The sequence below is a fragment of the Solanum pennellii genome, chromosome 4, assembly GCF_001406875.1.
Source record: "Solanum pennellii chromosome 4, SPENNV200".
NCBI classification, from domain to species: domain Eukaryota; kingdom Viridiplantae; phylum Streptophyta; class Magnoliopsida; order Solanales; family Solanaceae; genus Solanum; species Solanum pennellii.
The window spans coordinates 5,530,886-5,556,507 of record NC_028640.1 but is presented as its reverse complement, the minus strand read 5'-3'; the positions used below and the strand labels follow the sequence as shown (position 1 = coordinate 5,556,507).

Genomic DNA, 25,622 nt, shown 5'->3' with positions numbered 1-25,622 from the left:
ATATATATATATATATATATATATATATATATATCCCCTTATTTAGAAATGAGACTTTGGGTACGAACACTGCAGTAGACTATTGTACTCAAAGCAATGTAAATTGTACTGTTAACTTATTGCTGAATGGACACGTGGATAAAAATAATAGTGAACATGTGTAGCATCTCACACGTGGATTCATTTTTTTCGTGCAATACACTTTAATTTACAAAATCTTCTTTATTGCTTCTCAATCCTTATCTCTCTTTTTCCCCTTTGATGGGGTGAAGAAGATTGGTTACGGGTTTTGCTGCTTCCAGTTTTTTCAATGAAATTTATGCATAGTTCAATTTTATACTTCTTGTTGTTATGATACTATGTCCAATTCTCCACTTCAATTTTCTCTCATTCATCATTGGTATAAATCTTAAATTTATTTGTTCTTCTGTTGTGACTATGCCAAAAACATATGGTCCAAAATTCTGCAGTGGCAAGGGATACATTGACAAGCACTATCATGGCAAGAGGAGTTGAGTTGGTATAAATCTTAAATTTATTTGGTTATCTTTCCAAATACTTTCACAAAGCTAAAATACTCACTTTTTGCTGACTATGATGTTTGCTCTGATTAGTTCTTTTGAGTTTCTTCTTGTTGGGTCTCTTCGGCTCTTTTTGATTCGAACATTAAAAGTAAACGCAATTTTAAATGTGTACCTTAGTTTTCTACTCTTTTGATATAGTGTCTACCTAAGATTTCTACATGCACCTTACTAACCGTTTGATTTACACATGCATTATGTTTTTTTGATAAATTTAATTTTTATAACCATTAATTAGTGCAAAAGTTGGACCATTTTACAAAAATCTAAGATATCAAGTGGATTGTGTATCTAAGTTGTTTGATAATATATCTCAATTAACTTATTTAAAGTTCCCAATTGCCATTTTTCTTTTCGGGCTGCAACATGATTATTTGTATCACGACTAAAGGCATATATGGGAGTATACCAATTTATCTTTATCTTGGTAGTTTTGGTTCTACTGGTCAAGATGTAGGCTACTATGTTGTCAATTATGATCTTCCATAAGCCGTGCAAGATATTAGAATATTATTTTCTTATGGATATTTTTTTTTGGCTTTCTCTTGGTCAACCAAAAAGCAAAACAACAATATGTAGTCATTGTTTTACAACAATAATCTATGGAATATACCCGGCTTGATTTTCATTTTTATCTTTGCGATCACTTTTTACTGTACAATTCAATTTAATTGAGTGTTTAATGAAATATGTGTTTTGCACAATAAATCAGGGTGATCTTATATTTCTCCTTCCATTTTCATTTTGCAGAGGACATGAAATAGCTACCACTAACTTTGATGTTTGTTTAACGGAATTAGGATGGAGTATTCCACTGTCGGGAAGTGTGAGACAATGCCATCAACAAGATTACTGAATGTAAAGATCAAAGCACTACTCTGCTTTGAACAAGAAAGAATGATATGGATTTGTCACCTGCAACTACCCTTTCTTTTTTACAACGACCTTTTGGATATCAAAATCTTGCATAGGTTTGGAATCACTACCATTAGATTTTCAGTTGTTTATATTATTTTGCCTTAGAACCATTTTCACTGAAACTGAATAGACGATAGTCATGGAACTTCCTGTGAACGTGGACTACTTTTGGACAATCTTTTGGATCTACCACATGCTCCTTAAATTAAGGATGGAGTGTCCCAAGGTAGTTATGGACATGGTTATTGCTGCTTATTATCTAGACGTTTAATAATAAATCAATAGTTATTAAAAGTGTGGATTGTTCTTCTATTTGTTTTCATACGATTTTCCAGAAAACTTTAACATGATTTTCATGTCCAAGCTATGAGTTTTAAGACATAAGAAATACTTGCAAGTTGTGCATTGTGTAATATATGAAGATCTACGTACTTATGATTTCTTGACTCCTGCATCTGGTGTGCAAACGATATTGGGATCCGTATACATAGATATGGTCCTTAGACCAACTTGTATGGTTTATCCACCATTGGCATCTCAAAGCCAGGCAAATTGGAAATTGGAGGGACAGAGCACCGAGCAATGTTCAACTTCGTCAAATGAATGTTTGATACTTTTATCACGACAGAAGACACGGTTATTATATCGAATGTCACTGGATTTTTCTCCCCTGCTGAAACACATCCCCTTGATGCAATATGTTTGGAGACATTTGCTGAGCAGGTTGGTTTCTATCCTAAACTTTACTGTGATTACATTAACATCTTATAGAAGTCATCAGTCAGTGACCTCATGAAATATTGACTTGTGTTTGGCTTACATTTTCCCTCTTCTCTTTAAAATTGTATACATGTTTTTTATATGAAGACATATGACTTGTGCTTGGCTAGCAGGATCGCCTGCTCAATGGCACCAATATTTGGAACCTGTCAGTCTCTTACAATAAGCTGTGTTTTGAGGCTGTAAGACCTACCATTCAGCAGATAAACATAATTACATCAACTACCAAGCTTTACTTTTCAAGATGACTTTGATCTCTTCATTATCAGGTCGCGGTGAAATTCAGTTAAGTTGTTGAGAAGCTCTCTCACTTACTGTAGTTACCATATTTTTTCTTGTGAGGAGATGCTTAAATGATTGCCGCCTCATCACTCTAGAATTAAAATTGTGCATTTCTAATCATTATAGTCGGAAGGGATCGAACTTCCTTATATCGTGCAGGCTCGGGACAATGTCATGCTACAATATCTATGTGACAAGGTGTGCTCAGTTCTCTCTAGCTAAATAAAATGTCTTTCTATTCTTTAGTCGTATGTTCTTTATCCTCTTTCGAGTGGTGTGCACTTCTGTATACCAAGCCATGTTAGAAGCTAACAAATACATATCTGATACACAAAATTCCGTACTTTTTTTTAAAATTAGATTTTTGATACAGAAAATTATTATGGCAATTGATTAATATATCCACTTCACATATATTTTGGCTACCATTGTAATTGGAAAACCACAGGCATTGTGAAACAAGCACTTGATCCCCAATCCCGTGGGTTTAGTCCTAATTTACCATGGCAAGGTAATAGTACCATTTAGAGATGGTTGGTTTACACTTAACATCCCTAATGGAAATGGTAATCTTGATATGACTTTCCTATTTGTGTCTGCCACCAAAATGTATATCTCAGTGCACATAGACTACAGAATAGATTCAAAAAAAAAATTTTACATGGGAAACATTAGGAATAGGTTTATTCAGAATTCTTTCTTGACTTGGATATTGGGCGAATGTCCATAGTTTCAATTACTATATGACTATCCAAATGGTCGCTGGATCATTGTTCCAACCCACTAGATGTCCTTTAGTAGTTGCAATGCTAGGGAATTGGGTTTGCAACAAAGAGGTGACTTATAATGGGTATTTAGCATGCTCACACATCTATTGGAAACCTTACGGGGTACATATTCGCATCAATATTATTTGAACTACGGATGGGGTCGGTCAATGATTGTTGCTCATATCCTTATTGATTTTAGTAACATGATAGTGTTCATATTCTTACCTGTTTTATCCGTAATCATTTTGTGTAATAAAGATGAAGTGTTATCGCCAGGAAAAAGAAGATGAGAAATTGAATAAACCTCTCTCAAGATCAAACAGAAAAGAGAATCAGTTGTGGGTTTTAGAGAAGCATAGAGGATTCCAGGAGTTGGGTCATTTGTTTTTTGCATTTTTTGGTTGCTTACACATTTCTCTATCGTGCCTCCGGTACTATATTCGCCATACAAATATGCTAACTGTAATACGTTTGTCATGTTAGATATGTCGTCTTGTTGTTTTCTTACTCTATTATGTAAAAGTGTATCTTGATCCTTTTGTGACGATACTTGTCCCAATGAATCTGGTAACTTATCAACATTGTTTGATGTGAAAGGGGTAGTAGGTGGAATCCTCATAGGTCATGTATCCCAGCTCCATGCCTATTTCAAAGCTATGGACACATCTCCGTGACTATAAACATTATTCTCATAATAGCCTAACATGTGTATTAGAGGAGAACTTAACCTTTTGCATACTTTTAGGACATGAATTTGAAATAAAATAAAGACCGCCTTGTCAGTACACATTTCACTTCCATCTATAATTTCCATCATCCTATTCTCCTTCTAGCTTCTCCATTTATCGATTCGATTTGTCAATATGAATAGTTTTTTCTGTGATTACCTTGTAATGTGGATGTATAATTCAATTAATCATCATTAAGCTTTATTGAGGTTTAACAACTTAATTCTTGTGTATTTGTTTAATTATTTTTAACTCCTGACATTCTTCTCTTGAACATGTCATTCGAGGAGCTTTGAGATTTTCCATTTTTGCTACACTAGAAGTTTGTTCCTATACAATATAACTGGTTTTCCATTCTATTTTTTCTCTAAAAAGATTGCACTGGCGTTTTACCCTTTTTGCTTAGGAATATTGCTTCAATTGTCTTGCAGAATTTTACAGGAGATTCTTAAAATTATTAGAAAATATTTATTGGACATCACATTTGGCAAATATTTATGGAATATGAAGCGCGTGATATTGCTACTTAAGGTTTAAGGTAAGCATAGATTACACTCTAACCTGTCTTTGCTGGTAGATAGATGTAATGTGGTCGCATTGGTTATTTCACTGAAGTAACTAATTTGGACTCAGTAGTAAACTTCTAAAAGATTCATAACCTTTTGCATATCAGTTGGTATCAGCCGTCGAGCAAAATTTGTTCAAAATATTATAGTCTTCATGTATGATGACAAGCATTGCTTACAATGAAGAGAATCCAAGATCAGAGTTCTCATTATAATCCTGCTGGTGAGGATGTTTACAAAGGAGTCTCTAAGGTAGGTGTTTCTTGTCATTATTTAGTATGTTTCTTGCTCAATTTTTTTCGTCAATACACCATTTTAGCTAAAGATGGAATGTCGTATTTGTAGTATTAATGGGAGCAGCTTTCATTGTTTGGTTTGTTTTTGACTTTCTAGATATATTGTTTATGTGTGTATTTATTATGGTTCAGGTTGTATATTATTAGAGACATTGGAGGGTGGTGGAGAAAGAACACATAATAGTGTTATGCCTATATGACTTATGAAGACATTTTCCGGCATAAACTTATTAAACAAACTTTTTACAGTTGTGTATATGTTCATGTCGCCACTACTTTAAAGTGTAAAATGTTGGGCCCATGCTAAGCACGGGCAACACTCATCTAGTATATATATAAGAGAGAGAGATAGGTGTTAGTATAATTTTTTTTCTTTTTGTGAAAGGGCAAAAATAACTACTCATATTTCCAATTGGAAGATGAACAAAACCAAAAGTCCATAACTTACTCAAAAATGAAATTAATACAAAGAATAAATATTCAAGAGATTTTACGGTGATTGATTCAAGTACATATATGGTGATTTTACTATTTTTATTTAATTATTAAATAATTTATCATTTAAATTTAATATAAAGATAAAACCATAATCTAATTAAATAATTTAAAAAATCATAATTTAATTAAATAATTAATAACATCTAAATTTGATGTAAAAAATAAAATTGTAATTTAATTTTTACCTATAATTCTTCTTTATGATGTCATAAAACTATTTCATTCACATCTCCATAACCAAAATTATAAACAAATTAATATACTCTCATAAATAAAGTCCCCTGAAAAATACAATGCAAGAGATAGTCCAACAATTGAATTTGCCTTGTTATAATGGGGTGCTACCTTTTTCATTTCAACAATAGGAGATACAACTTTAATTAAATTTTTAATTTTATTTTTTATCTGATATTCCATATTCATATTAAAATCTAATTAATTTAAATTTATGTTAGTTAAGATTTAAAAAAATATTGTCTTTTATTTTAAAAAGAGAAAAGGGTCTGATATATCCCTCAACTTTGTCATTTAGAGCTGATATACCCCTTATTATGAAAGTGGCTCATACATACCCCTACTTGTAAACAAATGGCTCACATATACCCTTTTTCTCTAACGGAAATGAAAAAAAAATAATTTTAATCTAAATTTTTATTATTTTTTCTAAAAAATATAATCCCATATGAGTAAATTTAATCCTCGTCAAACATATTTTTTTTTTACCTTTTTTTTTGTTTCAATGACTAATTTATAATTATTATTTTGATAATCAAATTTATTTATGTTTCACTAATATTCTTGTAAAACTTATTGTAGGTGACCAAATTTTTTCTTCGAATACGAAATTAAATTACAATACACACAAAAAAATAGTTTAATTTTTTTTTCTTTAAAGTAAGGAATGAAAGAAAAAAACAAAATAAGAATAAGAAACTCAAATAATTATAATAAAAAAAGTCAAAAAACAATTTATGTATGAAAAAAATTAAAATATACCTTAAACTTTGATAGAAGAATCATATATACCCCTAAATAATTTTTTTTAAAAAATTACTAGTAATAAATATAAATTTAAAACTAATTTTTTAACTTCCGTTAAATGAAGGGTATATATGAGCCATTTTGTAACGGCAGGGGTATATGTGAGCCGTTTGTATAACGGTAAGGGCATATATGAGCCACTTTTATAACAAGGATATATCAGCTCCAAATGACAAAGTTGAGGAATATATCATACCTTTTTCCCTTTTAAAAATTCATATTCAAAATTCAAATTTAAAACCTTTAATTCACTGCACAAATAATACTTGGATTAGAGTTTAATTGTGCTTTACTTTCTTCTGACCGATAAATAGTTATTGAATTTGACTTTTACTAATATAGTATCAAATAAAGAGATACCATGATGCAAACATCAACTATCTCAACTATTAGTTATCATTATATAACTATTATATTATCAATCATTTTGACCGCTAATCACGTATTATTATCAATTTCTTTCTATAATAATTATCATTGTTAGTCATTATCGAATATCTTCACCTTTATTAGTAATCATACCACCATTAATGATTATCACTTATCATATTTATTTATAAATTATTAACATAATGAACCTCATTCACGATGAGATATTGCAATTGATTACCTCCGTCATCATTCGACTATTACAATCAATCACTCTTACTAACTTATCTACCCTATCGCCACTAATTATCTTATACCACTAGCTATCTCCACCATCGGCCACTCCACAAATTGTCACCTAGCTATCATTATACGAACGCTAATTTTTAAAATTGAGTTAATCATCGAAAATATATTAATTATTTATCGAAAGATACTTTCAATTATGAATTTTTTTTAAAATTTATAATTAGAGCGTAAATTCAAGCATGAAGACGTGTCTTGCATAGAGCTTCCCTAAAGCACACCTCTTCCTTTACCTCTTCCCCTTACCCGCCACGTTTCATCTTTAGCTTCTATTAAAACTTCGATATTCCCTCCTCTTTTTTTCCCCATCAAATTCGAAGGATTCAATAAGCAATCGATATTTCTCGATCATGTCAAATTCATCTTCTTCAATTTCCATCTCGAATGTTCAACTACAACACATATCTCATCTCACAAATTACAGTTCCCAAATCCAAACCCACACTAACCCACTTGCCGTTAACCCTTTTTTCCGTACTTTTCCCGGATTCTTCCTTACCTCATCCGATATCGTTCTCCGTCACAATGTTCTAGATCTTTCTGGAACTTTCCCTTCACCTAATCCGCCATTAGCTTACCACAGAGCAGGACCTCGAAATCAGATTCTCTTCGATCCTGTTACTGTACGAGCTGCGATTGTTACCTGTGGTGGTTTGTGCCCTGGGATGAATACGGTGATTCGTGAATTGGTGGTTGGGTTGTGGGAATTGTACGGCGTTCGTGAGATTTTTGGGATTAAAGCGGGTTATCGAGGGTTTTATAGTTATGACCCGGTACGATTGAATCCGAAGATGGTTGATGATTGGCATAAGAGAGGTGGAACTGTGCTTGAGACTTCTAGAGGTGGATTTGATTTGAAGAAGATTGTTGATGCTATTCAGAATCATGGGTTTAACCAGGTTTTTGAATTTATTTTTTTCGCTAATTCGTAAAAATTTAGCTTAAAGAAATTTGAATACGTGATTGAAATATTTATAGTCGGGTGACTTTTGAGTTATACGTGATCGTAGTATCGATAGTTGAGGAGTGACCTTTGAGTTATAAAGCAATGAAAAATACCTTTTTGGGATAGAAATATTAGTAATTGGGTGTTTTTTGAGTTACAAAGTGCAGTATGTTTTGTGTGATTGAAATATCAATAGTCGAGTGATGTTTGAGTTATAAAGCAAACAATTTGTGATTAAAATATCAGTAGTTGAGTGATTTTTCTTATAAAGCAAAGAGAAGTGGCTTTTTGTGATTGAAATATCACTAGTTGAGGCGGTGATCTTTGTTGTCATTGAAATATCAGTAGTTGAGTGTTTTTTTGAGTTATAAAGTAAAGTGAAGTGATGTTTATTCGATGTCAATAATCGAGTGAGTTGTGATTAAAATATCAGACCGTTGAGTGACTTTTGAGTTATAAAAATAAAGGAAAGTGACCTTTTGTCATTGAAATATCAAACAATCGAGTGATTTTTGAGTTATAAAGTAGAGAAAAAATAGTACCGTGAATTTTTAATGATTAAAAATCCAAATTGGATAAAAAAAGTTTATGCACCAGCCGGGAATCGAACCCGGGTCTGTACCGTGGCAGGGTACTATTCTACCACTAGACCACTGGTGCAATTTGTTCAGTGAACTCATTCAATTTATATACTGCAAGTGTACAACTGCAAAAGGAAATTGAAAAACAAAGAGAACAGATTTTGTGGTCGAGTACTTGTGTACGTTCATTACTTTATTACTTAAGTAATACTGGCAAATTTTGCTCGAACTCCACAAAAAAGACATGGGTACTTGTCGCATACATTTTTGAAGGGTTTGACACGAGTGCAGTACCATTTTTAGAGAGTTCGATCACATAGCTAGACGATATGTTGTTTGGTCATTTATTAGATGGCTAAAGCATAGCAATATATTAATTTGTTGATGTTTGTAGCAGAGGTTGGTTCATCTTCAAAAGTTATGTATCTCCATTTGAATGATACATTTAATTTCTGTCTGTAGCTAGTGATGGGACTTGTTGTGTTTGTGCATTGTTTTAGCTTTACATCATAGGAGGAGACGGTACAATGCGTGGAGCAGTTGAGATATTCGAGGAACTGAAACAACGAAAATTGTATATATCAGTGGTTGGAATTCCTAAGACAGTTGACAATGATGTAGGCATTATCGACAGATCATTTGGGTTCCAAACTGCCGTTGAGATGGCACAACAAGCTATTAATGCCGCTCATGTAGAAGCGGAGAGTGCAGTAAATGGGATAGGGTTAGTGAAGCTTATGGGTCGCAGTACTGGTCATATTGCACTACATGCAACATTAAGTAGCCGTGATGTCGATTGTTGTTTGATTCCCGAGATCGACTTCTACTTGGAAGGTAATATTAGAACTGCGGAGCCATCTCATTTTACATATGTACACGTATACATTTTCTCTTATGTAGCGTGGCGATAAGATTTGAACCTAGGATCTTTGTGCATATTCTGAATATAATGTTGAATTGTGTGACGTTCTTATGTGTATACTCGCATACACACACATTACTTCTCGGGTGGCGATGTGATTTGAAACCCAAGGATCTTCTTCTTGCTGTGTAGTCGGATAGTATGTTGAATCGTCTGACCAATCTTAGCACATTTTTGGGTATAGCATGTTGAGTCGTGTTAATTAATCCTGACACATTTTTTAGTTAATTATACCTTGTCTCAACAGGTAAGGGAGGGCTATTTGAATTTCTCGAAGACCGGTTGAAGGAGATGGGGCACGCGGTGCTGGTAGTAGCCGAGGGTGCAGGACAAGATATGATACCGAGGACTGAATCCCAGAAAACAGAGAAGGACGAGTCAGGCAACCCTGTCTTCTTGGACGTTGGAGGGTGGCTGAAGTCCGAACTCAAGAATTGGTGGAGCAGGGATCATCCAAACGAGTTGTTCACGATAAAATACATAGATCCTACGTACATGATACGTGCTGTTCCTCCAAACGCAACAGATAACTCGTACTGCACGTTGTTGGCGCACTCTGCCATTCACGGAGTTATGGCAGGGTACACCGGGTTCGTTTGTGGACCGATAAATGGGAACTATGCATATATTCCAGTTGATGAAGTTGCCAAAGCAAAGAACAAAGTTGATACTAGAGATCATAAATGGTCTTGGGTTAGATCTGTTAGCAATCAGCCTGATTTCATCAGAAGTTGAACGCATTTGAATGATCTATTTTGGCTTCTCTCTGTCCTCCTCTGGTCAGGTCGTGCACATTTTGGCCTATCTAGGTTGTACGTATTTCAATTATTTCATCGAATATCTATGTGGCGTCGTATCAAGTATTCGGTAACTTAATAATTTAATTAATAAACAAGGTGCATTAGTGTAAAATGTATTATGATGATAATATCTTGATGAGTAGTGAATTAAGCAAAGATTATTTATTTCTTAAGTGCTCCCCTTTTCTCTTTTTAAGAGTTCCTTTAGTTATTTGCATTTAGTTGGGGTTGTTGGCTGTTTCGATATGATTATCAATTTTGTCAAAGTTCATGATTTACCCTCTACGTTGAGATAGTTTATCAGTGCGTATTTAAATTTAATTTAATTTTAATGAGGATACAATTAAATTTTAATGTGAGTAAGGAGTTGATTCTTACACATCAAAATTACTAATAGTGTAATCAAATATGAATTTGAATTCAGTCTGCTGCTGCAATTACATATTTGCGTATTAAATGTACTTATGGTGTAATATTTTTTTCTACATTATTAGTACATATTTAAACAAATTATTGGTTGATTCATTTTGCTTTTTAAAAAGAAGTTCAAAAAGGTGGTTTGTTTCTCTATTTTTTACGTTGGACAATATTTTAAGTTTAAGAGAAATATTTGCTGAAGTCCTAAAAGAAAAAAAAAAGGTTTAATGGTATAATTAGTAGAAAATGATTCCTCGTAATTTTGAGAACAAAATAAACCGTTTTATAAAATTAATTAATTTAAGCACAATACGAGGGTTGTCTCATTGAGTTTCCATGTGAGAGAGTCGGTGATGTATCTCGATTCTCGGTAAGGCTGTCCAATGGGACGAGACGGGACGGAGGGAATCCTACTAAGCTTATCGGATGAGATATTTCGTCTGAATGATTAATTGTAATTTTTGATGTGTCTTATTATTTAAAACCGTAACTTTTAGTTATGAATTTTGAATTATTATTATTTATCTATTTTATAATATATTATATTACATTGTATTGTAGATGTAATGTTTGGCTAAAATGTATTGTTTGTTGTTGTTTAATACTCTATTCGTTTAAAAAAGAATAACCTAATTTGACTTGGAACGAAATTTAAGAAAAGAAACAAGATTTTTTAATCTTGTGATCCTAAATTAAAGTTATGTCAAATGTACAAAGGTATTAAACATGTCACGTGCAAAGTTAAAGTTAAAGTGTTGGCCAAAAAGGAAAGGGGTCATTCTTTTTTTAAACAGACTAAAAAGGAAATAGGGATATTTTTTTTAAACGGAGGGAGTAACATTTTAATTGTTTGCTTAATTTATAAATTTTCTAAAATATCTTTAATTATTCTAGGATGCGAGGTTTGACTAAATTTAAATTATTAAAGTAAAAGGTAAAGTAGTAATTTGAAATATCATGTAAAGATATAATTAGAAAAAGAAATTAAGTAACAATGAGAAAACACTAAATTGATTGCTCCATAAAATATGGTTTTTATTGTTATATAATAATGAAATTTAACAATACAATATAATATATTTTAAATAATAATTAAAATAAATATTATAAATATATTAATAATATAATAAAATATAATAAATAACAATGATTCAAATATACTGAATATAACAAACATACTAAAATTTTATGCTATTTAAATAAAAAGTTGATAAGATCATATAAATTTCAGATATCATAATTCATAAATGAAGTAATTAAATGAAGTAGTCAGATGAATGCAAAAGTCAATTTTCACGGCTTAGTATTCGATATGCAGTATTACCAGTCTTTAATTTATTTAATTTGATGTGAAATTTATACTTTAAAAATTAAAATAAAATAGTTATTTATAAAGTTATAAATTATTTTATTAAAAGTAAAAAGTAATTTTTTAAAATTAAATTATTACTAAATAAAAAATATATTATTTTTTAGAAATGATTAAAAAGAGAAATAAATCATATATCTCAAGAGAAATATACATTATTTTATTTATTATTAAGAAGCGTGATGAAATAGATTTGATCTTCTTAATCTGAATTAACATGCACTATTAGAAAGAGTGTGATAAAAAAAAATATATCTCTTTTCTTTTGATCAAAAAATTTAAATTCGAACGTTAAATATCTTATACGTCTTATACGATGTGGGGTACTAAGTACAAATTAATCACACTAATAAACATCAAATATTAAATAATTAAATCAAATTAATAAGTGCTCTCTTTAAATCTAAATTAAATAAGGAAAAGGAAACTCCAACTATCAACCCTCACCTTATACCTCAACCATGGCTATATATTATGACAACCTAACAACTCCTAGATTTAATTTATAAATAGCTTGTTATTTTTCTACTTATTTCTTTTGGTTTAATTTGAATCAATACCGAATAATTCAACGTAAAAAGTATTCCTAACATGTTTTTCATTAAAAATAATTTTTATATTTATAATTCAAACTCGAGATAACATGCCGACTTAAATGTGGATATCAGAATTCTAGGTACCATATTGTCTGTATCCCAAATTCACACTAGACTACGTTTGTGTATTTTGACGGTTTTAGTTTGTAATACAATTTTGACTTAAAATCATTTTTTTAAAAATCACATTTCTATTACCTGTTTATAATTTTCCTTTTATTATAAACTAAGAAATTTAAAGCTAAAATATTTATTTTTGGATGTAACAAAAAAAATAACTCAACCTTGATATATAAAGTTATTTGATATTTATACTAATAAGATTTGAAAGGTAACAATTACAATTTGGAAATAAAATCATTTTCTTTAGATTTTAAAGTTAAATAAAATATTTTAAATTAATTCAAATAAGGAAAAAAAATAAAAATAAAAGAGGACTTACATACAACAACTAATAAGCACAACATTGTGCAACACTAAGAAAAGGAAAAAAAATTAGATAGTCAAAGTCTGGAAAATAAAAATGATAATAAAATCGAAGAACAATAAATTATAAATATCACGATAACAAATAATTTTATTTTTATGAAAGTGAACGATAATAAAATTGAAAAATAAGAAATTAAAAATATCATGATGAAAAATAATTTTTATTTTTATGAAATTGAACAAATAAAAAAGATTTCTGGCCCTCCAATGCCACTACAGTTTGCTTTTCAGCTCCTGCTGCTACTGAGATAAACCGACATTTACACTGTTTAACAGCAATAATCTTCTGCTTAATATAATTCCCACAAATTAGCTGACAAGAATCCATCTTTCTTGTGTAAAAAGAAGAAAAGATTCTGCCTTTTCTGTAAATTCCTCTAAAAGAATCTCACCAAGACTAGTTGATGAACAATTGTTTCTTAGCTGGTACATGGGTTTCAAGAAAATGGCTTTAATCACTCATTTACCCAAACAAGAACAGACCCTTTTTAGTTTTGTAGCTGTATCAGTGTTATTGTTCTTATGTTGGGGTGTTATTGAGGTGGAATCTGGTATTGGGGTTAATTGGGGCACTATATCTTTGCACAAAATGTCACCTTTTACTGTTGTGGATCTTCTTAAACAAAACAAGATTCAGAAAGTGAAGCTTTTTGATGCAGATCCAGCTGTGATGAAGGGTTTGATGGGGAGTGGGCTTGAAGTTATGGTTGGGATACCAAATGATATGTTGGCTGGTCTTAGTTCTTCTACTTCTGCTGCTGATTTGTGGGTAGCTCAAAATGTTTCAAGATATATGGTTAAAGGGGGTGTTAATATCAAGTAACTTTTAAGTTCTCTTTCTTTTCATGGATTACTTTGTTATTTCACCTGCCTTTTAAAAATAATCTTTTCTGATTCTTTTAGCTGCTAGTATTTGCTAATTAGCTGAGATTATGTTTTATTTATGTTTACATGAGTTGAGCTTGTCAGAGTGCATTAGAATCCCACATTGGTTGGAAAATGGACGGGTGGTCTGCACATATGAACTTGACAATCCTCCTCTCTTGAGTTAGTTTTGGGGTTGAGTTTGGTGAAGTGTCATATCTTTACGTAGAGTTAGGTTCATCCCTGTTTGAGCTCCCAGTTCATGCTCATGTAGGGCCTGGACATGAAAGGGGGTGTTAAGGTGAATTAGAGTTCCCTATTCACTGGGAAGTACATTGGTGGTTTGCTTATATGAACTTGAGCAATCTTTCCTCGTGTGCTAACTTTTGGGGTTGAGTTAGACCCAAGTTTACAAGCTTTAAGGGAATAGTTAGTATTCATATAACTGACCCCAACTTATTTGAGATCGAGGCATAGTTGTTGTTATTTGTATTTTGGATATGTTACTAGGTTTACCTTAGATCATATGCTTTCTAGGAGTCTTTTAGCCCCAATATGAACTTGTATGCCAGTTAAAAACATAAATACCTTCTAGTACTTTTCATTTCTCTGTGTAATTTTTTTGTTTGTTAAACATGATTAGTTAGGATTCATATAGGCTATAGCCGACCGCAACTTATTTGTGACTAGGGCATATTTGTTGTAGTACTACTGCACTAGGGTTTGCCAATCTATATGTGTTTTACCTATGTAATGCCGACTCTTGTCTTTACCTCCATTTTTATGCTATTAGAGGAAATGAAGGGCTTTGATTCTTCAAACATTCGAACTGTAATTGTTCATATAAGTGGTTGTTGTGTCTCTGGATTCTTGGATTCTGTCTTTGAAGTTCTTATAGTGAGCTTTTACAAGATATTTTTGTGTTAGTTCTTGCAATATTCTGTTCTAGTTCCTGGTAGATATTTATATTATGTTACTTTTTGGTAGTAAACTGTGTTAAAAATCCATCTTTTGATTCACTAAAAAAACATCTTATGGCCACATTATTACATTCCATCACCCAATTTGGCTCAACACTCTTTCTGTTTATATTAGCAGCAGGGGATACATCACCTTGAAATGGTAAGAGATTAGTGATTACAATCACCATATAATAAATGAGGTAGATGACTAGTAGTACTACTATAACCTCCTTTCTCATGACGTTCACCAGTATCATCCAAATAAAGATAATAAAGTAGCCAAAATTTAAGCCCTTTAATGTGTAGTTTTTTACGCTTACAGACATAGCCTTTCTCAGTTAAGGCAAGGCTATTCCCTATCAAAAGCACTTTCAGTGGAAAAATGAATTCCTCTAAGATGAGTTCCCTGTCGAGAGGGAAGAAAGGGGAATTTACTTCGGGGCTTAAGGTATTTCACTCACCACCCTTAGGTCATAATGGAGTCTAGTATGACATCAGTAGGAAGATAATGCAGCTAAGCCAAGGCTTGCTTCTGTGGCATTTCAGACTTTACTTGCTATTGCCGATATGATCTTTTCTTCGGTTTCAGAAGTGGAGTTTGCTGCTCTCGTAGATAAGAGTGACAGAATTGATAGAGCGAAATTCAATTCCATAGCTAGTTAAAAAATTGAGGGGTGGAGAACGAAAAAGATCAATACTCGTTTCCGTAATAATAACAAAGCATGTTAGGCAGTGCTGGAATTTCATTTACCTTTAGCTTTAAAGAGTACTAAATATCGTTCACCCAAGAGTGTGGCCTAGTAGTAGTCAAATGCCATGCTAAGTTGTTTATGGTTTATGCAGAAAACGACACTTGATCACTGTTGCATCCCTTGTCTGAAAATTTCATAGCTATAAAAGTACCTTCTTCCTTCTCTTTATTTTTCATGGGTGATTCCAGTTTCCAGCATATACCATGTCATTCTCTTGTTTCTTCTCATTTTCTCTCTCTTTGGCTAATGACAGCTATACATCAACACAGGTATGTTGCTGTTGGAAATGAACCTTTTCTTACAAGTTATTCTGGTCAGTACCAATCATACGTCGTCCCAGCTATGACGAATTTGCTACAGTCTTTGGCCAAAGCAAATCTTGCTAGGAATGTAAAGCTGGTAGTCCCATGCAATGCCGATGCCTATGAGTCTTCCCTTCCATCACAAGGAACCTTCAGACCCGAATTGACTCCGATCATAACACAGATGGTTTCACTTCTGAACTCTAATGGTTCACCATTCGTGGTAAATATTTATCCATTCCTCAGCCTATATGGAAACTCAGACTTCCCTCAAGATTATGCTTTTTTTGAAGGGACAACACATGCTGTGACCGACGGGCCTAATGTCTACTATAACGCGTTTGATGGAAATTTAGACACTTTAATAGCTGCCCTTGCAAAAATCGGATATGGTCAGATGCCTATAGTTATAGGAGAGGTAGGTTGGCCTACCGATGGAGCCCTCGGTGCTAATCTTACAGCTGCAAGGGTCTTCAACCAAGGCCTAGTGAATCATGTTCTCAGTAACAAAGGAACTCCTCTTAGGCCACAAGTCCCCCCTATGGATGTTTATCTTTTCAGTCTTCTCGATGAAGGTGCAAAAAGTGTGCTCCCGGGTAACTTTGAAAGACACTGGGGCATTTTCTCCTTCGATGGCCAGTCGAAATATCCGTTGAACCTCGGAAATGGTCTACTAAAGAATGCAAAAGATGTTGAGTATCTTCCATATAGGTGGTGTATTGCAAACCCTATGAAAGATCTTGCTGAAGTAACCAACCACGTTAGACTTGCTTGTAGTTATGCAGATTGCACGACCCTTAACTATGGAGGATCGTGTAACGAAATTGGTGCAAAGGGTAACATATCATACGCATTCAACAGCTACTATCAGCTCCAAAAGCAGAATCCGCGGAGCTGTGATTTTGATGGGCTCGGGATGGTTACTTTCTTGAATCCTTCAATCGGAGAGTGCAGATTTCTTGTTGGGGTTAGTGATTATGCTTCTTCATCAGGTTTTAGGTTGCAGAACAGTTGGATATCAGTGTTGTTGATTCTTCTTTGGGATGCTTGGTTATTCTAGAGTGAAACCATGAAAGTATACTACATAGGATAGGTTCTATAGTGATATGTTAAAGAGTCATTTCAGAAGAAAAAGTAGCTATGAGTATTTTGTGTGTACAACTTATGTACCAAACTTTGATGATTTATACTAAGAGTTCAGACATTTATTACTTAAGTTATATCGGTGTAAGGCATGACTTCTCACTACTGTATTTCCTTTTCAAATTTGTTTTGATATGCTTTCATTTGAGTTGAGAGTCCGAAATAGTGTAAAAAGGAGTGCTTCGAATCATTGCTATTTGACTCAGACCTGTTGGAAATAACCTCTCTACTTTTACTAGTGGTAAGGTGTGTGTACTTACCACACTTTCCATACTTCACTTATGAGATCACTATGGGAATGTTGTTATTATCATTACTCATGCTTGTACATATGAAGTTTTCCATCCCAAGGGTAAGTAGATTATTTGTTTCCTTCAAATTTTAGACCTAACTATTGCAAGTAATATCTAGCAATCATGGAGAAAAACTTATCTTTTCCATGTGAAAGCTGCATATTAGTTGGGGGCATATTTAGCACCATTGGATGTAGGAGCTCTTGCCTTCTGCAGAGCGGGAGAAATTGGTGGAATTCTATCGATAATATTCTTGTTACTATTGTAGCTGGTTGGGTTTAGTTGGTTACACATCAAGTTTTAAATTAAGATGTGACATTTTATACATGAGAATTACCTTCAATCAGCAATATGATACTTTAGTCAAACTAAAATAACTGAGAAAATTGGACACAGAAACATAAACCAAGACAAAGCTGATTTTGTAACAATGAAGGGACTACACTCTTTCAATCATCTGACTGAAAGCTTTTGCATAAGCACAAGAACAAGGCTACATTCAAGTTTTTGTTTCCATTTTTCTGCAAAATCTAAGAACTACGAAACTCACTAAATATTTGACTTGAACTCAGCTACTAGAACATATTAATTTGAGATCATAATAGAAACCGACAAACTTCAAATATTGGATCCATCTCTGGCTGGATTGCGAACATAGGAACACCTTTTTTTTTTGTTTGTTTCTTGGTAGGATAATTAGAGGGCATCTTCCTTTTGGGAATCAGCCAGCTAACAGGTTGACACTGAAGCACTGAAATCCTAGCTAATAACTAGACAAAAGAAAGACAGAAGAAGAAAGACGACAACAGTTGCTGGCTGCTCAACTGTTGGGCATGACCTTCAGTAAGACATGCAGAACCCTCTGGACGAGTACCTGCATTTAGCGTAATGACAGCTGTAAGTGAATTGTCTTGGAACATAATCATCTTCGTGCAGTTGGAAGTCTTATTTGAATGATATAGGATCAAAACTAGAATAATGACATTACCATAGAATGCTCCTCTTGAGCCATTTATGCTGCCTTTCTAAGTTTGGTTAGTTCAGCCAAGACATTCTCGAGGGGAACTCTCAGCTTGCTCTTTCTATTCTGCAATTTTTCGCAGCAGCGGCAGACCACATTTTAATACAATGCTAAATACACAAATTTATTAAAGTGATATAGATAGAGCACAACATTCATACAGTACTTGCCCAGAACCTCAAAAGAGATAGCAATTAATGCTGTCCGACACCTAAGAAATGGCAGTGAAACCAATGACGCAATCATTCTACACAAGCTCGACACTGGAAACAGATTTGAAAAACGAAAGCAATAATTCCTTTTCCTCTTCTTTCTTTTTGCGTGGGGTTGTGGATACGTTAAACTAACAGCAGTACTCGTTCCACTAATATATTAGCTCTATGTGCAGAAATGAGCATATACCATCTTCACCATCGAAGGGAACAATTTAAGAAACAAATCTAGCTTCATCCCATCTTTTGTTAGTATGAACAAAGAAGGTTATTTCAAAAATTAATTATAGCTTTTATGGTCCTGTCTAGTCAAACTTAAAATTCACTTAATAGCAGCAGTTGGAAGCAACCTCAATAACCAAATGTATTCATTTCTATCTGTCAGATCTGAAAATTTGGGAGGATGGACTCTTGATATGCCAGATTTACACTTGCAAAGCTTTGTGTAGCATGTCATTAGAACAAAAACAATATCCAGAACAGTACAGTCCATACCTTAAATGAGGGAACAAAAGCAAACACTTCATCAACAGATTCCAAGGGAAAGTTGGCAATCATGCAAAGCTGCATCCATACAACAATAAAATATGAAAACATTGCCTCACATGTAAAAGATCAAAGTATAAACAGGTCGAAATTCAATACCTCCCCATCAGAAACGCCATGCTGTTTTAGAGGCCTGATCTGAGTTAAGTGAAAACCAGCACTAGAAAATTTTCAAGGGACAATTATAACAAGCCACAAAAAAGTTCTATTTTTTTAAATAATAAAAGGTCAAGGATACCCAAGTATTTGTTCAACAGCCTGGGGATTATCATAAAGCCTGATCCTTTGACCATATGCCAATCCCCTGTCAAATGAACTGGTAGCAAACAAAGTCAAACCCAAGACAACTTAACTCTCATCACTAGTTTTCCACAAGAAGGAAGCAACAGAGACAAGAAAAGTGGATATCATGACAAGAAAATTGTTAGAATGTCAAGCATGCACTCCCTTACACAGGTAGTTTTATGGCTGGATCATCAGACAACACCACCATGTTCTCTTGGATTCCTTGCAAAATATCAGCAGCTTCACAATCCATCATGCATGTTGATTTGGTTGAAAGCTCTGAATATAAATCAAGAAATTTTTAGAATGAAAATTAGAACAGAATTGACACTAAATAGTCTACTTATATTGTAAGGCATTTACTGCTTGATTTACCAACAGCAAGAGACAGATGATCATCAAATGACTCAGAGACATTTCATTTTCCCACATCAGCATGATCGCGTTGACGATCGGCTGATTTCAATTCACGATATTTATGAAATACTTCTTTTATACTAGTGGATCCATAGGAATATGGTTTTCCACTAGGTGAAATGAGCAGAACAACAACATCTGCCCCGGTCAGAGTTGAAAGCTCACCCGCTTTCTTGAACAAGGTTTTATCCTTCTCGAGAAAGTAGCAGCGCGTGCTTCCTCTGCTTCCATCAGTTCCATTTCAATCTTTTGCTTACCCTTGCTGGTCCTCTTTTCCATTGCAAAAAAAAAGATGTTTTGGCTGAACAAGCCTGAGGAATTTTGAGAGGAACGGTAGTGTAATTTATAGTAGATGCATGCGTCTTTTTTTCACGTGTATTGTCACATTAATGTAATGCTCTCATATTATGAGTCTATGTCACGTGTATGTCACATTAACTTAATGTTCTCACATTTTGAGCCTGTGTCATGTGTACTCTAATGTGGATTGTCACGTTTATTTAATGTTTTCACATTATGACTCTGTGTCAACGTGTATTGTCAGCTTTTAGTATTTTCATATTATGTGAATTGATAGGATCTTTTTGAAAGGATTATTTAATCTGAATTCAGCTCGTTAAAGGGAGACCAAGACCTTCTACTTCAATGGAAGAGAGAACTCCAATCTCTTCAACTCTTTAAAGGAAGACTGAAACCTTAAGAGTTCAATGGAAAATGACAATGCTTTTAATTAGTTTACAAATGTAATGTTAACTCGGAAGGGAAGTCTCTAAACGGTGCAAAGTTATTTAAGTGTGACCTATAGGTACGAGTTTGAGCCATAGAAGCAACCACTAATGCTTGCATCAGGGTAGCATGTTTACACCACACCCCTTGGGGTGCAGTCCTTCCCCGGACCCTGTGTATGTTTTGTGCATCAGACTACCTTTATTTTTTTACTCTTTACTATGATTGAAAAGGAAATATGTCAAATAGCTAGTTTTATTTTTCATTTACACATATTTTCTCCTAATATGATTCAAGAAAAAGATCCCGACAACTCCAGCTTAATAGAAACTCAGAAGATGATTTTACACCTCTAATTAGTAACATTTTTTTGTTACTTTTTTTTTTGACAGAGAAATTTTTTTTGACAAAGAATTAGTAACATTTTTTTGTTACTTTTGAACTTGATTAGCTTAATTAAGGTTACTGAATTAATTACTTCCCTTTATTCAGATAATCTTATATACTTCTCGTGTTATTTTCAAATCTCTTGTGGTGTACAATAGGTTGATCAAGGATATGTGCAATAAATCTAAAGACCCGGATAAGGACAACGGAGGAGACTCGGAGCACTTCCAATTGTGATGGGGCTGCACCATGATCAATTCTTAGCCAAGATAATCCAAGGTGAGGTTCATGGTATATGTTATTGACATCGTTCTGCTTGATGAGAACCGCGACGGAATAAATGACAAACTGGAGGTTTGGAGTCGGACCCGGGTGTCTAAAGGGTTCAGGTTGAGTAGAACTAAGACAAAATAGTGGAATGCAAGTTTAGTGACATAATGCCTAAGGCTGGCATGGAAATGAGGCTTCATGCACAATCCATCCAAAATAAACGAAGTTTCACGTATCTTAGGTCTATTATCCAAGAAACGGAGATTTATGATGATGCACACATCATATTGGTGCATGGTAAATGAAATAGAGGCTCACATCTAGAGTATTGTGTGATGAAAATGTGCCATCAAAATTTAAAAGCAAGTTTTACTGAGTGGTAGTTAGACCAACTATGTTGTATGTGCAGAGTGTTGTCCAGTCAAGAACTCAACAGATGAAAGCTGCGGAAATGAGGATGTTGTGGTGGATCTGTGGGCATACTAGGAGAAATGAGATTAGCAATGAAGATATGTAAGACAAGGTAGGAGAGGCCGCGATGGAGGACAAGTTGTAGGAAACCAGGGTAAGATGGTTGGAGCACGTAAGGAGGAGATGCACAAATACCCCCGCGGAGATGTGAGAGGTGTGCTATTGGTGGTTCCAGAGGAGGTTTTGGTGGTAGGGCGAAAAAGTATTTGAAAAAGGTAGCTAGACAGGGTATGACAAAGTTGTAGTTTACCATGGACATCACCATAGATAGGAGGAGAAAATAGTTAAATGCCCCCTCAACCTATAACCAGTTTCTCAACTACGCACTTATATTTTACGGGGTCTTATTACCCCCTTGAACTATTTTTAAGCAATATAATTATACCCTTCAGTGCTGACATGGCATAGAGAATGTGTTCACTCTTGAAGGCATGTGAGGGTCAAAAAAACTGATAAAAAGATAATTTTAAAAATGGAAAAGGGTTGAAACTACCCTTCAACTATTTACCTTTTCCATCTTACTATTGGTTCAAAATCGTTCATTATTGTCCAGCGTTGCCTGGAGAAGGCACAAAGTTGCCAGAATCAAGCAAAATACTGACATCATCTAACAACATTGACACAAATAACACAACAATCCATTAATTTCTATAAACCTCTGTACTATTAAATACAATAATTAGAACGCGTCGATGAAATTTAACGGAAGTCAAGCGATGAGATGATTGTACACGTAAATGTTAGGTTGCTTGATTTTAACAAACCCAATTTCTCTATCGAAGAAATCGATACTTATCAAATAGAGCTCTTGAAGAAGAGGAGACAATTATGGTATAGAGTTGGGCATCTCAAGAGTCAACACCATTACATTGGACAAAAGGTTGACCCAAGTGAGAGGGGTTTCAACAGTGTGGTNAGCAAATAAAACCTAACACAGGGTAGCATGTTTACACCACACCCTTTGGGGTGCAGTCCTTCCCCGGACCCTGTGTATGTTTTGTGCATCAGACTACCTTTATTTTTTTACTCTTTACTATGATTGAAAAGGAAATATGTCAAATAGCTAGTTTTATTTTTCATTTACACATATTTTCTCCTAATATGATTCAAGAAAAAGATCCCGACAACTCCAGCTTAATAGAACCTCAGAAGATGATTTTACACCTCTAATTAGTAACATTTTTTTGTTACTTTTTTTGACAGAGAAATTTTTTTGACAGAATTAGTAACATTTTTTTGTTACTTTTAAACTTGATTAGCTGAATTAATTACTTCCCTTTATTCAGATAATCTTTTATCACTTCTCGTGTTATTTTCAAATCTCTTGTGGTGTACAATAGGTCGATCAAGGATATGTGCGATAAATCTAAAGACCCGGATAAGGACAACGGAGGAGACTCGGAGCACTTCCAATTGTGATGGGGCTGCACCATGATCATTTCTTAGCCAAGATAATCCAAGGTGAGGTTTCATGGTATATGTTATTGACATCGTTTTGCTTGATGAGAACCGCGACAGAAGAAATGCCAAACTGGAGGTTTGGAGTCGGACCCGGGTGTCTAAAGGGTTCAGGTTGAGTAGAACTAAGACAAAATACGTGGAATGCAAGTTTAGTGACATAATGCCTAAGGCTGGCATGGAAATGAGGCTTCATGCACAGTCCCTCCAAAATAAACGAAGTTTCACGTATATTAGGTCTATTATCCAAGAAACGAAGATTTATGATGATGCACACATCATATTGGTGCATGGTAAATGAAATAGAGGCTCACATCTAGAGTATTGTGTGATGAAAATGTGCCATCAAAATTCAAAAGCAAGTTTTACTGAGTGGTAGTTAGACCAACTATGTTGTATGTGCAGAGAGTTGTCCAGTCAAGAACTCAACAGATGAAAGCTGCAGAAATGAGGATGTTGTGGTGGATCTGTGGGCATACTAGGAGAAATGAGATTAGCAATGAAGATATGTAAGACAAGGTAGGAGTGGCCGCGATGGAGGACAAGTTGTAGGAAACCAGGGTAAGATGGTTGGAGCATGTAAGGAGGAGATGCACAAATACACCCGTGGAGATGTGAGAGGTGTGCTATTGGTGGTTCCAGAGGAGGTGGTGGTGGTAGGCCGAAGAAGTATTTGAAAAAGGTAGCTAGACAGGGTATGACAAAGTTGTAGTTTACCATGGACATCACCATATATAGGAGGAGAAAATAGTTAAATGCCCCCTCAACCTATAACCAGATTCTCAACTACGCACTTATATTTTACGGGGTCTTATTACCCCCTTGAACTATTTTAAAGCAATATAAATATACCCTTAAGTGCTGACATGGCATAAAGAATGTGTTCACTTTCTTGAAGGCATGTGAGGGTAAAAAACTGATAAGAAGATAATTTTAAAAATGGAAAAGGGTTGAAACTACCCTTCAACTATTCGAAATAGACCAAATATACCCTTCAACTATATTTTGGCTCAAAACTACCTTTTCCAACTTACTATTGGTTCAAAATCGTTCATTACTGTCTAGTGTTGCCTGGAGAAGGCACAAAGTTGCCAGAATCAAGCAAAATACTGACATCATCTAACAACATTGACACAAATAACACAACAATCCATTAATTTATATAAACCTCTGTACTATTGAATACAATAATTAGAACGCGTCGATGAAATTTAACGGAAGTCAAGCGATGAGATGATTGTCCACGTAAATGTTAGGTTGCTTGATTTTAACAAACCCAATTTCTCTATCGAAGAAATCGATACTTATCCAATAGAGCTCTTGAAGAAGAGGAGACAATTATGGTATAGAGTTGGGCATCTCAAGAGTCAACACCATTGACATTGGACAAAAGGTTGACCCAAGTGAGAGGGGTTTCGACAGTGTGGTAACGAAGGAGGAAGGGTGTGGCGAGTATGGGCGAATTTTTACAGAGATAATGAAGTCCGATGGGGCCAAAATAGTGCCGATGAAATTGTTTGTGGAGTGGACGGTGGAAGAGAAAGGGGAAGGTTGGATCTTCTAATGGGTTGGGGTGGGTGTGCTTAGGTGGATATCCATGTAGCATTATCATTTACACATTGGAAGCCACATCTTATTCCGTTAAAAGGAAGGGTAGAAGCGATCCAATAGTAAGCCAAAATATAGTTAAAGGGTATGTTTGGTTTGTTTTGAATAGTTGAAGGGTAATTTTGGCCATTTTTCGTTTCAAAAATACTTCCTTGACTTCTTTTTTAAATATGATTTTTTTTTAATTTTGTGTTTTATTAGATTTTCTCAACTTTTTTGGGTTTTTTCCTTTTCTTTTTTCCACCTCTCTGTCTCGTCACTCAAGAAAACCACCCCACCCGTACATTTCCTCCATCACCATTGTTGAACAACCATACCATAACAGCCCATCTCTTCATCCATCTTCCAATACTTTCACATAATTTGTCTCACTATTACTCACAAGTATTGACATTGTAAATTGTTGGGCTTTGTGGAGGCTTGTGAGCCGGCCCGACCCATTACTGAAACCCTAGGTTAACCATTTGGCTTTCCTATAAATATGATCCTTGTATTTGTAATTCCATAGCAGCACAAGTGAAATAAAAATCCTCCTGTTACAGTCGTGGAGTAGGGAAACCGAACCACGTTAAATTCTTGTGTGTCCCGTTTGTGTTCTGTTTCTCTTTTCTCTAGATTATTTGTGTGTGTTGTGTGTTTAATTCCCAACA

At 34.2% G+C, this 25,622-nt stretch overlaps 3 protein-coding genes, 1 non-coding gene and 1 pseudogene across 4 annotated transcripts; 3 read left to right on the top strand and 2 right to left on the bottom strand.

Moving 5' to 3' along the window:
• The first annotated feature begins 2,102 nt into the window (after nt 1-2,102).
• LOC107015753 lies at nt 2,103-4,484 on the top strand (annotated as a pseudogene).
• A 2,838-nt stretch (nt 4,485-7,322) lies between these two features.
• LOC107018224 (ATP-dependent 6-phosphofructokinase 2) lies at nt 7,323-10,557 on the top strand. The gene is made up of 3 exons (XM_015218647.2): nt 7,323-8,034; nt 9,163-9,496; nt 9,832-10,557. The coding sequence occupies exons 1-3, from the start codon at nt 7,486-7,488 to the stop codon at nt 10,317-10,319; spliced, it is 1,371 nt and encodes a 456-aa protein (XP_015074133.1). The 5' UTR covers nt 7,323-7,485; the 3' UTR covers nt 10,320-10,557.
• On the bottom strand, nt 8,671-8,741 carry TRNAG-GCC. The gene has a single exon. It is a non-coding gene; the product is annotated as a tRNA-Gly (tRNA).
• A 2,894-nt stretch (nt 10,558-13,451) lies between the features above and the next one.
• Nucleotides 13,452-17,370, top strand: LOC107018223 (glucan endo-1,3-beta-glucosidase 5). Its single transcript, XM_015218646.2, has 2 exons — nt 13,452-14,074; nt 16,103-17,370. The coding sequence occupies exons 1-2, from the start codon at nt 13,686-13,688 to the stop codon at nt 17,193-17,195; spliced, it is 1,482 nt and encodes a 493-aa protein (XP_015074132.1). The 5' UTR covers nt 13,452-13,685; the 3' UTR covers nt 17,196-17,370.
• Nucleotides 17,371-17,972: 602 nt separating this feature from the next.
• LOC107016091 (DNA-directed RNA polymerases IV and V subunit 4-like) lies at nt 17,973-20,369 on the bottom strand. Its single transcript, XM_015216573.2, has 7 exons — nt 20,218-20,369; nt 19,803-19,914; nt 19,589-19,666; nt 19,450-19,483; nt 19,300-19,368; nt 18,560-18,658; nt 17,973-18,445 (listed from the first exon to the last, which is right to left on the bottom strand). The coding sequence occupies exons 2-6, from the start codon at nt 19,889-19,891 to the stop codon at nt 18,584-18,586; spliced, it is 345 nt and encodes a 114-aa protein (XP_015072059.1). The 5' UTR covers nt 19,892-19,914; nt 20,218-20,369; the 3' UTR covers nt 17,973-18,445; nt 18,560-18,583.
• Nucleotides 20,370-25,622: the final 5,253 nt, after the last annotated feature.